This window comes from Asparagus officinalis, chromosome 5, assembly GCF_001876935.1.
Source record: "Asparagus officinalis chromosome 5, Aspof.V1, whole genome shotgun sequence".
NCBI classification, from domain to species: Eukaryota; Viridiplantae; Streptophyta; class Magnoliopsida; order Asparagales; family Asparagaceae; genus Asparagus; species Asparagus officinalis.
Genome location: NC_033798.1, coordinates 104222684 through 104239517, shown reverse-complemented (window position 1 = coordinate 104239517; position 16834 = coordinate 104222684). Strand labels below are relative to the sequence as shown.

At 35.8% G+C, this 16834-nt stretch overlaps 1 protein-coding gene across 1 annotated transcript; it reads right to left on the bottom strand.

The window, feature by feature from the left end:
• On the bottom strand, positions 1602-16829 carry LOC109842290 (the record flags this gene model as incomplete). The annotated part of the gene is made up of 10 exons (XM_020411187.1): positions 1602-1881; positions 1970-2420; positions 8321-8408; positions 8571-8693; positions 10296-10446; positions 10582-10675; positions 10745-10814; positions 14948-15100; positions 15180-15290; positions 15360-16829. Coding segments are annotated over 9 exons (2427 nt in total), but the record flags the coding sequence as incomplete, so codon positions are not given.

Here is a 16834-nt window from a genome sequence, read left to right as displayed (position 1 = left end):
GACCTAACCCGAAACCTTGATTCTAAAAGCTATCGGTCGGCCGATCCCTCTGATCCGTCCACCGACCAGAGGATGGTTCCAGACCTAACCCGAAACCTTGATTCTAAAAGCTATCGGTCGGCCGATCCCTCTGATCCGTCCACCGACCAGAGGATGGTTCCAAATTTACGGGGTTTTACAACGCGTGAAAGAATCGTTCATTCACATCGCAAGGGATAGCTGCCCTGGGTAACTTACTAGAACAGAAACATCCACCTAAATCAGTATGACCTAACCCGAAACCTTGATTCTAAAAGCTATCGGTCGGCCGATCCCTCTGATCCGTCCACCGACCAGAGGATGGTTCCAAATTTACGGGGTTTTACAACGCGTGAAAGAATCGTTCATTCACATCGCAAGGGATAGCTGCCCTGGGTAACTTACTAGAACAGAAACATCCACCTAAATCAGTATGTATTGAAGATATATAAGCTGAAGGACAAATTTTTAAAATAGACCTCTTTAGAATCTTATTTTCAAAGAAAACGACCTCTTTTGAAAATTTGTCCTAACCTCAATCAGCATGTATTGAAGATATATAAGCACCCAATAGCGCAAAAAGATTACAACTTTGCATGATGTACAACAAACTGCCAATAACTCTTCCTCCAAAAATGACCAAGAGACACGTTTTGAATGTATTTCAATGACTTGGGGGGAAGTTTCGGTATTGAGAAGAGGTTTGCCCCAACCTCCCATCCTTAACAAAGTATCGAGAATCCGAACAAGTTTTCCTCCATCACCATCATGGAACCACATAGATGGTATGTGCACATAGATAATGATAGAAGTTTGAAGCATGTCTTATATTACCAGTTCATTTCATATTACTTATCTATGGATATAATACTTGCATTTCCCTGGTCAAGAAGATTGCAAGCGCAAGCAAAGGAACTAGTTATCACATAGCAATACTGATAAGAAAACTACTTTAAGACGAAGCTGTGATTATACAGCTCGAGTAAAAGACCTTCCCCTTCCAACACATTGCTGGGGCACATAAATGTTTAGATCAAGCATCAGACAGGTTATAATTCTGAGACAATCTAACTCCGGATGGCGCTAAGACTCTCAAGGATCAGCTTAACAGCAACCTACGTTAAAGTGGGATACTAAACTGTAAGTATCTGTTGTGTTTATCAATCAAGTCCTCAAACGATAAAATTGGTTTCACATGAACATTGACAGGAACCAAAGCATCAATATCATCATTATAAGCCTAAATCCACCAATACCTGTCTGCGTATCGATGCACGAGATTATAACACCTCATAAAACAAAAAGAAACATCTTGATTAAACCTCCTAATATCTTGTCATTCCTAGCCTTACGTTTGGTTTCAGTAATAAGTAGAAGAAGATATTAACAGCTACAAACTTTTGATCGTACTCCAGTTGCAATAAAATGGAATGTACTAACTCTACAAAACCGGTCCTTATAACTAATTTTGAATTAGGAAAGTAAACAAGGCTAATTATCCATGCAAACATGAGTCATTGATTTTTACATACATTGCACCATTTACCTCAGTCATCAAAAAGCTGTATTTAGGAGACCAGATATAGAAAGAAACCAATATATCGAGCCGAGCTTCAGCAGTCCAGGATCACTTATTTTTTGTTCTTTATGAATACAAAGGTGCGGTAAACAATAGAAAAACTTCTATTGAGATTTAACGATAGCCTGTCATGGCATATTACTTCTCCTTATGGGTGGGGAATCACAAAACGAAGAAATTTTATTTACACTGCATACCAGTTCCCCGCCTAAAGACAAAGGATGTAATATACCACCACGCTCTCAAACTTATTGCCAAGGTCCTCAGATCTACATCATAAGATCCTGTTAAAAAAAAAAGATAACTAAGTTCTCCATATGAATCTAGTAAAATAACAAAAAACTTGTAAAATTGAAGAGAAATCCCACTTACATTTAGAACACTCTTTTCTCGTCCTTTCGTAACAAATCTATTCCACTGTACAATATGACATGGGCGTGTACTTGCAAAACATGAAGGGGAAAAAATCATGTATGAAGCACAATTAAAGGTTTCCAGATGCCCAGAAAAGACACCTAACTGCAAAGGCATACTGTTGTATAAAATAGTTATGCATGCAGTATTTATGATTCATTGATTTGTTTTCCCTCAACAGCAAAGAGGATATACATTGTGAGAGAAGGACAGAAAAATATTTCTCTAATTGGATCAACCCTTCACTTCACATTAATTGCCGCAGCCATTTTCCTTAACTTCTGAGAGATTTCAGCGAACGACGGCCTTTGCCCTGGATCAGAGGACCAACAACTTTCCATCAAAGATTTCCACTCAGGATCACACCAAGTTGGAATTTGAGGACGCAATGAATTGCTCATTATCCCCCCTAGAAAAAATAAGAACAAAAGACTTAACGCGAACAGTTGATAGAGTTTTGTTGATGTAGGTCAGTAAAATGAAGAAATAATGTGTGGGTGTGCGTGTGTGAACTCTCGTTAACGCTGGGTATATATATGTTGGAAAAATGCAACTATACAAGCATCAACAATACGTATGCACCAACACTACTTTGTCATTAGCCTTTGTTGACATAGCAAGCTATGAATGCCGAAATTACAGCTGAGCATATCTTAGGAAAAAAATTTAGTAATATACCATCTTAACCATTCCAACCTTCCAGGTTAATTCTGCTAACATATGTTCATATTTAGCTAGAATAAGATTAACATATAGGAGAAACTAGGGATTACATAAAACTTTATCAACCCTTTGGAAGTGGGGCTCATATCTCATTAAACAGAGAAAGCTTTCAGCATGATTGGGTTAAATTTTAAACATAATGACCTTTGTAAGGACTAGACATGTCTTCAGAGTATCAGAATCATCAGACAATGAAAATAATACCAGATCATTAGAAATTATTAAAACTAAGTATAGGATACAAACATTAACGTCCATATAGGCGGTACATTTCTATGAACCACCAATAATTTCTTGGAAGAGGTGGCAACAGAAATCTAATAAATGTTTTCACCACAATATCAATAAATTGGAGATGCAGATCAGAGTAATGACCAGAAAGTACATGGCTTTTTTCCTTTTCTTTCATAGTAGGCCAGGACATTTCAATGAACCACCAATTTTGGAAGAGATCGGCAACGGAAATCTAATAAATGTTTTCACCTCAATATCAATAAATTGCAGATGCAACCAACCAAAATAAGCAATGACCAGAAACTATAAGCCTTTTTCTTCCTTTTCTCTCATAATTTTCTATTAAAAGTGGATAAGTTTAATCACATACAACTAAGTAACTATGAGATTTCTAATTTCTATTTAATATTTATTATTGCATTTGCAGGATAAATAGATACTCGGTTAAGTAGTACAGGCCAATAGCAACATTGCTAAATGAGCTAGCCTACAGGCATCTTAAGAAGTTAATGCTGTCAAGTGTTCGTGATTCTGGATGCAACATTGACGAGGCATAATTGGCAGCATCCATGCAAATAAGCCCGCCGTTAGCTAGTTCCAGATATGTTATATCGTAAATAAGCTTGCATGGTTCTACAAACTGTAGTGAATACAGTGGCATGCAGTTAGATACAGTGGTTGACATGTCTTCTTTTGAATATGAACTTCTCTAAAGACTGTATATGCAAAACAAAAACATAGATAGAGAATTGTGGTTAAGTGGAAACCAACTATTAAGTGTCATAATCAGCATGACACTGGATTGGTTGACACAGCAATTGTCTAAAATCCTGAGTGAAGACAACGGCTGTACATGTACTATCCTGTTAATTTACTTGTAGAACCGTATGTATGGTTTTCACTCTTATATAAAAGCTAATTTTAGTAAGATGATGAAGATAATGAGTCTCTTACAAAAATGGCGCAGCATACACCATCCAAACAAATTTTCAGGTGACTAATAGTTTATGCAGTTACAAGTGTTGGACACAGATGGAGAGTTTCCTTGGATGTCAAATATTCCATTTGTCGGAAGAGAATTTCTACATATGTATGGTTTTCAATCTTATATTAAAATTAATTTTCAGATGATCAAGAGGATTAGGCCTTATGAAAATGGTGCAAAACATGCTTCATCTGAAACAAATTTTCAGGTGACTAATAGTTTAATGCACTTACAAGAGTTGGACACAGATGGAGAGTTTCCTTGGATGTCAAATATTCCATTTGTTGGAAGAAAATTTCTATATAACATAGGTGGAAATGGACATTAGTGTTATGTTGTAACCGGTCAGTCCATTCTATTTTCCTTCTTTGCGCTATTAATGCTTGCTGTTGTCCTCACTCAAGTTGGGTTGTTCCGGTGCGGCGCTTGCGGTTTTTTTGCTTTTTGACGGGGGGGGGGGGGGGCGGAGAACCATGAAATTTTTCATTTTATAATAGTAAAGATAATAAGAGAGGTTTTATAGACTGTGGTCTGCCAGCCGACTTGCGCCCGAAGAATAACGTGCAATGCCATGTGACTCAAATCTGTTTACAGGAAAACTAGACAGAAAGAGCTGAAGGAGCAACCCACCAAAGAACCTCATAAAACAGAATACTTAAAATACTACAGACAGGAAAATAGATATCATACATCTACATTTAATGAGACTTGGTTTCTCAGCATGACAGGGAAATAGTTAGATAGATACTCAATGATTTTACTTGATCAGTTGTCCATAATCAAGATAAACGAGGAGATAAAAGTGTGAAGTCTACAACTTCCACATCATTTCATGTGCAGATATAGTCATACACTAAAAGTGGGGGCACCAAATACAGTTGAAAGGTTCCCAAGTCTGCATTAGCATTCTGAAAGTAGAGACATGTAACATATATCTCGTTCCCTACTAGGATTAGATATACTTTTCAGCTCCTATGATCCTAATATTGCCACAAAACTAAATCCTATTTCTCAATACACAAGAAGAAGCACAATACATAGACTACACAACCGATAAACTCAATTCCCTTTTCCCTATATCTTTAACCCTGACATGTGTTTCTTTGACAAACGCAATTTTGACTTTTCCAGAACCTGTAAACGGATATAATAATAATTATAGTTGCATTTACTCATTAATAATGCTAAAATATTTGTACGCTTCAAGACTTTCAAGATGTATCATGAATGCTAAACCTGGATTTCTTTGACCTAGACCTACATTATGTAAGATGCATTTTTATATTTTTGTATATGAGTAATTTGTGTCAAATCTTTACTCAAGGATGGCTTATTGCACAAATTAAAACTAAAATAGAAAACTAACTCCTAGAACAACCGTCATTGTTTAGATATATTATCAAACGCTGACATATGCTACCATGTTAACTATGAACATAATATCTAGCTATTTATCTTACATAACTAAAATACCAATCTAACTGAATTCATGATGTTACCAATTGATTGAAGGGACACATATGACATTTCTTTCTCAAAAAAGAAAGAGAAGCCTAAATTTCATGTGCTTGTATAGTTTTTACTATTGATTGAGGAAAATTAGCAAATTTATGGTGGATTTTGGTCAAATCTCACCATTTGCTCAAATATTAAGTTTAAATAATCAATTTTAACTTCATGCATGTGTTTGTGTGGGTTATTATGACAGAAAGTGAATATATGGTTAACTTGAATAGTTTATCTCAAAGAAAACCTATGTGATAGCTGAATAAGAACATCTAACTTGAAGGTCCGTGTTTATACGATGAAAATAAAGGTTTTCTGTCAAACTGACACCCAAAACTTTGGTAATTGAATATTAGGTCCATAAATATTCATATTTCTAAATTAGAGCCCAAAATCTCTTAAATTTATTTTGAAAAACACCCCTTGGATTCCATCCAAAAGTTTTACCAAAGTATCTTCAGCTTTTACCAATATTTGATAAATTAAATTACTACCCTTAAGGTACATTAATTCTCCTCTATTTTCTTTCCCAATCTCTCTCACATCCCTTGTCTTGGCTCGAGATCGAGAAGGAGAGGGAGGGAGGGAGGGAGGGAGGGAGAGAGGCAAGCCCATTAAAACGCACTAAAAATATGAATATTGCCTTCAAGGTTATAAAGATCCAAAGAAATATATACACTAACAGTAATAGTAAAAAGAAGTCAATAAAGATAGTTTTAACCAGGGGTGTTATTGAAAACAACTTAGAATGGGCTTGGGGTCTAATTCAGAGATATAACGATTTAAGGGTCCTAGTATGGCAAAAACCCAAAAATAAAAGAGGTGCATAAAAAGGATACTTTTCAAAATTCCTACCTGCAAACAAGTGTGCTAAAGTGAACCATCTACACTAATTATCTAGCAACCTTTTTTGGGGGCGAAATCACAGGCTTCTGAGCCATATATCCAAACATCAACCTGAGGTCATACTCCGTTAAAGTTGCTCACCCTAGCCAGGCTACTTGTTACCTTAAGGTTATGTATGACCTCAGGTAAAATAGTGAATCCTCATGTATTTCTTTTCTTTTCTTTCTTTTTTTAGGTAAAAAAAAACTGTGCAATATGCAGGAATTTTAAAAAATATACATATATATATAGCTACATCTATGCAAATGTAATACTATCAGCACTTACAAATTAATTCGCTAAAGTGATACCCCTTTGGCTCTTCATATTTTCCAGCACATTCCAATTTTAAGCTTTACTTCAAAAGTCCACTTATGTTATATACTTTGAAAATGAAATTATACATATTTAAGACAACTGTATTAAAGATGGTAAGCATGACACAGAATATGTATGGCACTGCCCTTTATAGGAAAGCTTCTCAGCTATATTATGTGTTTATTCATGAATAAGCATATTCATGCCTTTCATGATACATATAATATAGCATGTCCAAGCAAATTTTTTCAACACAAGCTCATTCGTGATGACCTATGCAAGTTGATAAGCTAATATTATAGCTTTTATCTTAACTAAAGTGCACGTAGAAACAATATATGAATACACATTTGGTTTGGAATCAAGAATAATCAACATACCCAGCAAAATAAATACTTCCTATCCAAACTAGAAAGTAGGATTCCATGCACAAAAATGTAAATAACTTGCCCAACTCAGTTCTCAAACATGAAGAGGCACAACGAAGAATTATTTTTACATCTGTGTACCAGAGGATTTGTGGCGTTGTATTTATTTTATTTTATTTTTTCTGGTTTGGGTGTCACATCAAACTCTATTGTGCAGTTTATGTGTGTTTGTGATCATTGTTGATCATTGTCGGTAATAATCTACATGACATAAGAGTACTTGTAAGAAGCTAGAGGAAGCTACCTCTAAATATCTAGCGAAGAAAATGATTAAGACTAGTTTGAGCATGTACAAGAAGTTCATTGATTGTACAGATACACAAGTATTCATATCCGAGGGTAGACAAGGCAGCAAAAGTTGAGAGATAAAATCTAAAAAAGTTATGGTGATTGCTAACTTAAAAGAGAATGTCACTTAACCAGACTAGTGGAGAAAAAGAATTCATATAACTGACCCTGTTGGAATAGTCGTTGATATTATTGTCAGTGCTGTTTGTCCGTCCAACTTCCCACTGTTTGACATTTTACTCCTCCACTTAACAAGAATTAGCTAAATAGTTGTATACATTATTCAAATTTTTTCTTCATGAACTATACATTCATCCATGTGTTCTCTTATGCAAAATTAGTTTGAAAACATTGTTGAATAGTATACATTCCCAAAACAACAACTTTGCATAATAGGGATGCAGCTATATCAAAAGAACACATATTTTATCAGAGTACATGTATTATAGAGAAGAACCGGAGACTAACAACCAGAGAACCACGGAAGTACGGAACTAGATCAGGAAAGCACCTGTCAGCTATCAGAATTTGTCAAGTTCAGAAACCCAATTACTAAGTATAGATGATCGCCTAACATAGATCAGCTTGAGCTATAATATATCAAAGAAAAAACATCTTAGACAACAGTTCCTACCAAAACTTTTGAGAAATCAATTAAGATTATTTATGTTGATTTCAAGAATGACACAGAACATAACAATCCACCATTTAAGGATTTCCATTTTAGATTTACATCTGGTCTGATAAAATCAGTAAGAACACACATATGATCATGACAATCTTCCAAATATCGTAAGAAGTATATGAATATTTGTAGGTAATACACTGATTAAAATAGGCAATGGAGAAATGAAGAAGAATGAGTACGCAAATCCTGTAAAGATAAATACAAGGAACAGATAAGATGTGCGAATTAAATATTTTTTAATAACGAAATCCTACCAATTATAGAACCACAGTGCATATCTCCATAAGGCTCCTCCCCAGTAAGCAGTTCCCACATTACTATTCCAAATGAGTAAACATCAACCTACAGAAACAAAAGGTACAAGTATGAAGAGAGTGCCGTAAACGTTTGTCTGAAACATGGGGAGAGAAATACATACAAAGCCGTAAAGATCCTTGCAGACACCACTAATAGGGTGGAAAATTCAATTATGGAGAATTACAGTTCCAATAGGAGTAAAATTACCTTCTCAGTTACCATAATATTCTTTCCACTTAGAAGCTCAGGTGCCATCCACGGTAGAGTTCCACGAACTCCTCCTGATACCAAGGTACGTTGTTTTACCTTTGATAACCCCAGATCTCCTATCTGAAAGGCGAAAATTTGATAAAAGAAGCACAGAAAAAAACCTCCTCAATACTTTTAGTTCAATTCTTTTAAAGTATCCCAAAAAAATCTGCAACCATCAAGCATAAGACAATATATACACAGACATACAAGCGTTCTTAAAATTTTTATTTTATCTTCAAACAATAAACTTTTGTTATACTATGCCCTTGACTTCCTCCTCCTTCATATCCTACAACTTTTATCATGGTCCAATAGTGTGGCTGTTGCTAGAGCCCTCTAATAAACAAGATCCGTATTTGAAAATATGGATCACTGAGAGTTTAATACACTACCAAAAATTTCCTAATACACTACTAAAAATTTCATCTAAGAGAGATATATACATGTTTTTTGGCTCATCTAGGACAACAGTAGCCATGTAGTAGTGCATGGTCTCGTATCGTCCTTCAAACTAGTTGAGAAATGTTGTATCCACCTTTCCTTCCTATTAGAAGATAAAATATTTTATGATAAATATCAAGGTTTTAAATATCGGATGTCGGGTTCATGTCGCTCGGCCAAAATTCATGTCGGATAGCGGAAATCGGGGATATATCGGGGGACATGAAAAAAATATCGGATTGCCATATCGGATAGGTTGATATAATATCATAAATGGAATCTTCACATACTTGATAATTATATTGTCTAAACATATGAAAAAGTACATATGAGAAGGTCTTCATTTTCACAAGCAACCACCAAGTTTTTGCTTTTGCATAGAAAACCAAATAGACACTAGAACAGCTTAACTGCATATGTTTAGACAATTCTTATTAAAGTATAATAATTATCCAGAATATAAAAATTACTAATACAATTCTTTATACACAACTTTATTTATTAATGTAAAGATTTATTAATTGTTCAATTTAAGAATTTATGTTATTATAAAAGTCACTTCATAATTTTACACTCAAAGAAAAAGATTACAAAAAAAAATGTTCACATACAAAGCGCGTGCATTATACTAGTAGGAACAAAAAGAAAATTCTACTGAAATTGAAAATTAAACTCGTAATTGCTATTCTAAACTACTTAATTGCATCGACTAACAATTGCAGGATTTTTATTATATATCTGTCATTTCTCCAAACAAGAAACTAGTAAAACCGAAAACTAGTAAAACCGAAGTATATGTGCACCTAATACAAATAAATTCATGTGTTCTTATAGCCTTCCATTGTAAAGAAAACACATGCAATAACAAGTAATTAAAACCTACAACAAGCACCCATATGGGTAGTGGATAGGAAACAATGTGAAACTTTACGTAAATAGAAGGTGAAAGATATTGCAAATCATATGATTTCAACATGTCAATGTGAAACCGATATTTCTGAATATATATATATATATGTGTGTGTGTGTGTGTGTGTGTGTGTGTGTATATATATATATATATATATATATCACACACACACACACATATATATATATAGGGAAAAGATGAGTAATAACTTATGTAAGCAATAAAACAATTTTCTTCATTCTAAATATCATACATATATTATCTTCTGTTGGTGTGCACTATAGCTTGCAGACACAAATCAGAGACTGAGACAAACTATTTTACCCTACCTTGCAAATAGGCCGTTGAGGATCTCTCATATTTACCAACAAATTCTCACACTTAAGATCAAAATGGACAATATTCTTTCCGTGCAGGTACTCCATTCCAAATGCAGCATCCATTGCTATTATTAGCCTTTTGCGACGATCAATCGTTCTGCTAATAACAGATGTTGTTAACTATTAAACATAGTTGGCAGCAGCCAAATACATGTTAAAACCACTAATAAACATCCTATAGTATATGGCAACTGCAAGCAAACAGAACTACACAAAGATCATATTAAGCTTGTACCTATCTTTTTTCTGCAAAAATTGCTTCAGAGACCCATTGACCATGAATTCTGTGACAGTTGCTAAACTGCCATCAGGACCATCACGGACTACACCATAAAAAGATACAACATTTGGATGATGTAATGAACTTAATGTCAAAGCTTCTTTCCAGAAGACTACACCATAAAAAGATACAACATTTGGATGATGTAATGAACTTAATGTCAAAGCTTCTTTCCAGAAATCTGCAATCTGTAGAAAAACATGAAATGATTAATATCAGTAGCCTAGCCAAGAGTCTGTAAATAGTTCTTCTCAGAGAGAATATATGATAGTGATAATGATTTTCTAAAATAAAAAAAGCAAAATGGACAGTTGAAGCATCTTGGTGGAGTGATGCACATATGAACTGGAGAAGCCAGACATGAAAATGCAAATGCAATGAAAGGCAACATTTCTCAAATAGAAATCATAGAGCAATTGTGTTTTCTATTCATGTATTCACCTGGAGTAGCTTAAGATTTAAGATCATAATATGTAACATGTATCATAAATGTATGTCATATCGCATTCCAGAGAAGTCTACCTTGTGTTTGTGTTTGTGTGTGTGTGTGTGCGTGTGTTCAGAATTAACTAACTACATGCAGTGTCTTTGTCAGACTACTTGTGTCACTGCAACATAGGGATCATGTCTTAAGCATCTAGCTTTTAGTTAGTAGCCCTACTAAACAAATCAAATCACCAACCCAAATAGGTTAGTAGAGAAGGAATTGGAAAATCGAAGTTAAATAATATAAGCACAAGCAGAAGAATGGAAAACTCAAATAATTTATTGTGACAACAGATGCTCTGGGGACTGCGGAGTGATGCCCTATTCTAGATTGAAATTGACCTCAGACATATCTCAAGGGGCTAAGATCACATCAGCTCAATACTCATAGTATTGCTGCTGCAAACTCGAGAGTGCAATTCATCTGCTAATTTCTTGTCTCTCCAGCATTATGGAGGTCGAGCATATGTCATATTTTTAGGGCCTCAAAATAACAACTGCCGAATCTGAGAAAGATAAAAGGGAACTAAGCTTTTATACAACTCTTTGGTTCATAATGATTGCAAAGCTCTACTAAAAAGAAGAATCCTTGGACATCAATGCCGGCAACAAAAGTTAGTCAGAAATTCCATGAACATTTGCATATGCATTTAGTAAAGACCAAATGAAACACCATCAAACTGAAAATTATTTCAAAGGCCGCCAAACTAAGCCTGTTAAATAAATAGTCCAACCTGAAGCCCTCTGAAAGATAGAAGAGAATGACTCAAAGTTGTACAAAAGTGGATGGAATTTTGTGCAAGTTTCTAACTCTGATGTCAAACAGCACAAAACTATGTAAATGCCCATGAAATTATAAGGTTATATCACACTCCCTTTCTTGTTAACCACGATACTACTTATCACTTATGCCAAATATGTTAAACATGTGATTTAGGGCCGCTATAATTTTCCACTTCTTAAAGAAATTGAAGTAAGCCTAAATATAGAGAAGCCCATAAAGTCAGTAATCCATCAGATTGAAAGCCTATTAGACATCAAATAGTAAATGTTAGAATAAGTTAGTCAAGCAGTCATATTGTGGCATAGTTTCAACATGTATGGCAATAGGAAAGCAAGAAACAAGAAGAGTGAATCTTGCTCAAAACCAAAGATAAAAAGGAAGTTGTTTCTCCTCTCTTTTGGAAATTGAGAGTGAATCTTGCTCAAAACCAAAGATAAAAAGGAAGTTGTTTCTCCTCTCTTTTGGAAATTGATCTAATTGTCCACAATCAAACTTCATGCTCCTCTCTTTTGGAAATTGATCTAATTGTCCACAATCAAACTTCATGTACCGCTAATTCTTAAGTCAACGCTATGTAATTCCACATTAGTCATCTTTCGCTAATTCTTAAGTCAATGCTACGTAGTTCCACATTAGTCATCTTTCAAGATGTAACCCTAAAAGCATAAAAGTGATATTTCTTTTCCTCTAAGGGCCTGTTCGTTTGCCTTAAAAAATGGAAAATCAAAGAAATAGAAAACTAGTTCTAAGAAAAATGGGTTTTTGAATTGTTTGGTTGGCTAAAAAAAAGGAAATCAAAGAAATGGAGATGAGATGAGATGAGTTGTCACATTATTATTGGATGATGTGAGTGATTTTTTAAGAAAACTAGTTTTGATGTTGTTCGGTTGGCGAAAAAAATAAGAAAATGAATTATAAGAAACTTATTTCCTGTAGTTTTGTTGTTTTCTTTTGTTTGGTTCATTCTTAAAAATAAGAAATGAAATGAGATGAGATGAGTTGTCATTGTATTATTGGGTGATGTGAAGAAAGATTAAGAAAAGTGTTTTCATAACTTTTTGGGATGAAAACAAAGAAATGAAATGTTAATGAGATGAGGTGAATTGTTATAATATTTTATTCGATGATGTGAGTGATTTGAAATGATGAAAAGAGATGAGTTCAGTGATGTTTGGATGAAAATAATATTTTATTAGATGTGATGGATGAGTTGTTAGATGAAAATAATATTTTATTAGATGTGGTGGATGAGTTGTTAGATGAAAATAATATTTTATTAGATGTGGTGGATGAGTGGTTAGATGAAAATAATATTTTATTAGATGATGTGGATGAGTTGTTGGATGAAAATAATATTTTATTGGATGTTGTGGGTGAGTTTTAGGGATGGAAATTGAAGAAATGGATTATTTTGAGATTTCCACCTTTTCCATTTCCATTTCTTGGTTTTTAGGAAATAAACGAACAGGCCCTAACATGCCCATCTTTCTGTTCCGACTTTCTTGTTCTTACCGTATCCTCTCGTAGTGATTCTATCACATACTTGAATATTGTTAGAGAAATAACATCTATCCACTAAGCAGTTACCAAAACTTTAACAGAATGAAGATCCACTTCTCAATAAATGATCAAGCTTCAAATTTCTGAATTCGCTCACAGCTACATGACACATGTTATCGCTTTAATTAGTAGAACAGTATTTCAACTTCTGCCTCTGCAGGTTATTTGTTGCATTATGTTGCCTCATACTTTCATACATCTCTCCACTTCCGCCAGGAACCGCTATATAGAGTTATAGACTCCAAGACTTCTCTCATGAAACCAAAGGGAGCTCCTTCAAATTCCTCATAGAATATGGAAGGGACTGCAAACGAACTAAAAATTGATAGATTTGATATAGAAAATGTACAATCAGAATTGGTTGTGAATCATTCTTGACATCAAATTTATCAACCTCTCCTGTCTTCTAGGTTATTAGTATATAAGAATTTTCCATGACTACCCTTGGTTACGTTAGTTTGAATTGCATGGCCAATAAGGTAGTTTCGCACTTGTTAACTGGTCAATATGTATTGTGTACCCTACCCTTACCTTTCCAACCCTCCATCCACAAAAAAAGAAAAAAAGTTAACCCACTAAAACCACATTTCTCAGTTTCCTCCTACTCTTCTGTCCTTGTCAATGTAGTTTTCATTTCACTTGCTTAGAGGGCAATTGTCAAGTTGGTTTTCACCTTTTTGAATGGTAGTTCTCAAAAAAATGTACTTCTACATTAAAAATGAGGGTAAATTTGCCACTCTTGACATGGAGCCTCATTGCTTATAATAGATTCTCTTTGACGGGAACGATCCGATGATAGCAAAAATTGAATGATAAGAGTACAAAATATGCAACAGTAAGATGGATTACGATATGTATTGGGTCCTACAGTTTAAGAGCACCTTACATTGGGAAGTTGATACTTCGTTAGAAGAATTTTCTATGATTCTTCTACATTAGCTGGTGATGCACACTGATCACATGGTGTAGGATTAGCACTTTCGTTAACTATCAATAAAAGTTTATATGTATGGAAAGACTTCTTAAGCATGTGATGTGTTTCTAACTTTCAAATATATGCAAAAGAGTGTTTTTCTATTCCATGTCCAATGTATCAATAAAATTAGATTCAAAATATGACAAGTCATTTGATACTCACAGATATTTTAACCATTGAGCAATATTGCAGCTTTTCGTTTGTTTAGGGAAATGGAAAATTATATACTGATAAACATTCATCATATGAGTAAAAAGACCCATGTGGACTTCACAAAGTTGTCAACCAGTCTTAGGTAGAAAAAGAAAAAAACTTATTTCCAAAAATAAGAAAGACAACTGTGCTGTTTTCAGAGATTTGACAGAAACAGAATCCAGTGACTAAACCTTCCACATTAATTCCCCCGTAGTATGACCATGCTAGTTATCTAGCAACATAACAGAAGATTACAGATTGGACGCACAAGCAATCACATAAGTATCCATATAAGATCAGTTAGAAATGTTTTGACCTACCAAACGTTCTCTTTCAGACGGCTTTCCATTGAAGCAGCTAGCTTTAATCCTTTTTATGGCAACATCAGAACCTTTCCATTTGCCATGGTAGACAGATCCATACGTACCCGACCCCAGTTCTCTTATCTCTTCCAAGTCATCATTTTTTATTGTCTGTATGAGGAATAACCAGATTTACTTGAGATTAGAAACACCAGTGTGGTAGCTAAGACATAATAGCTAACAAATTTACCTGCAATCCTTGAGCTAAAGCTTCAGCCTCAGCTGTCGTAGGCTCAATCTTAGAAATATCTTTCTTCTCAATGTCTCCATCCGTTTCAGCCTCCAATTCAGCTTGGCCATTCTGCAATGAAAAGATTATTATGGAAAAGTAAATAGCGTTCGCTAATCCTTTAACAGAAACACTTTTGACCTTGCTCACCCCAGCTCCCAATTCGTTTGGAGATGGTTCCTTTTTGTCTTCGGGATTTGCCTCAGCCTTAGCTTTGACCTCCTCAGCACCTTCCAGTGCTACATTCTTAACTGAAGCAATCAGCTTGGGCAAGTAAGTCAAACATTCAGGTGAGGTGACCCATCGTTCATTGTCAACATTAGCATTAGCATCAACAACTTTGGCCACTTCAGTAGGTTTCACCACTTTCATATCATCTTGTTTCACCTCCTCAAGTCTCGTTCCAAGGCTTACCTCTGAAGCAACTATAATCCGCTCCTGATTCACAAGGTTTGGATTCATTCTAGCACCATGGTCATCAACACCATAATATTTCTGAGGTAAACTTCCATTCTGTCCATTCCATGTGCCCTGGACTTGATCATCCACTCCAATATGAGGAACCCTCGGGCTCCCATCATGCGCACTCCTCACAAAACCATTTGCGACCAACGGCCCCGGTGGATCATACGGTGCTCCAGACCACACTGGGCCCTGAGCCCGCCTCCTAAGATTTTGAATTGGGGGCAAATTAGTCGGCATTTGATGTGGATTCTCAGCTCCAAATTGTGAAGGGTGATGACTTCCATGCCCAACTGCTTGCTGCCCAGGAAACACTTCACCCCCAAACTCATTAACCGGGGTTGGGGTTGGCCTATGGTAACGGCCATCATCACGCCCATCATAGAAATTCCCATGCGCAAAAGGAACGTTCATCATATTCCCATCAACAACATAGTGATCACCCATTCTACCTCCCTGATGCATTCTAGGATCCTCGACTCGATGACTTCCCTGATGAGGATGGAGATGCCACCCACGATCATGACCATGAGCTTCATTGTAAAAGGGTTGTTCCCTGTTCCTATAACAGTCAGCACATGACCCCGAGATCTGACCCATGTACTCATTTCCTCCAGCTGGCTGATTCCACCTAGGATCAAGGTACCTAGGGTCTGAAACATGAACCTGGCTCCTTTGATAACCAATTCTACAATGCTCGCAAGTGCTGTTGCCTCCATCGAACATATTGTGTGCATGACCAAGATTTCCAGGAAACCCAGCCTTCTCTTGAACAATTGCCCCCGGAGGCAACCACATCGTGTTGTCCACCAAAGGAGGAGACTGCTGATCGAATTGCGACGCTGCAGCGGGATCATTGTACCTCGCCGATGAGGGCGAATTGGGGAATTCTCGCAGATCTCGGCCCGGCGAGGGCGAGAAATACGCAGGGCTCCAAGGTCCATCCTCTCCATAACGAGAATGGGAATGAGGAATATTAAGCTGATGAAGCCCAGGCCCAAAGAATTGATCTTGAATCTCGTTATCAGCTAAACTATTGAGAGCATCAACATACCTCCTCTCGGTCTCTCTTTCGTCAACATCAAAGTGAACAGCAGCAGCAGCATCAGGATCAGGATTGTGATGCGAGAAAAGGAAAATCCGAAGGCGAGTGA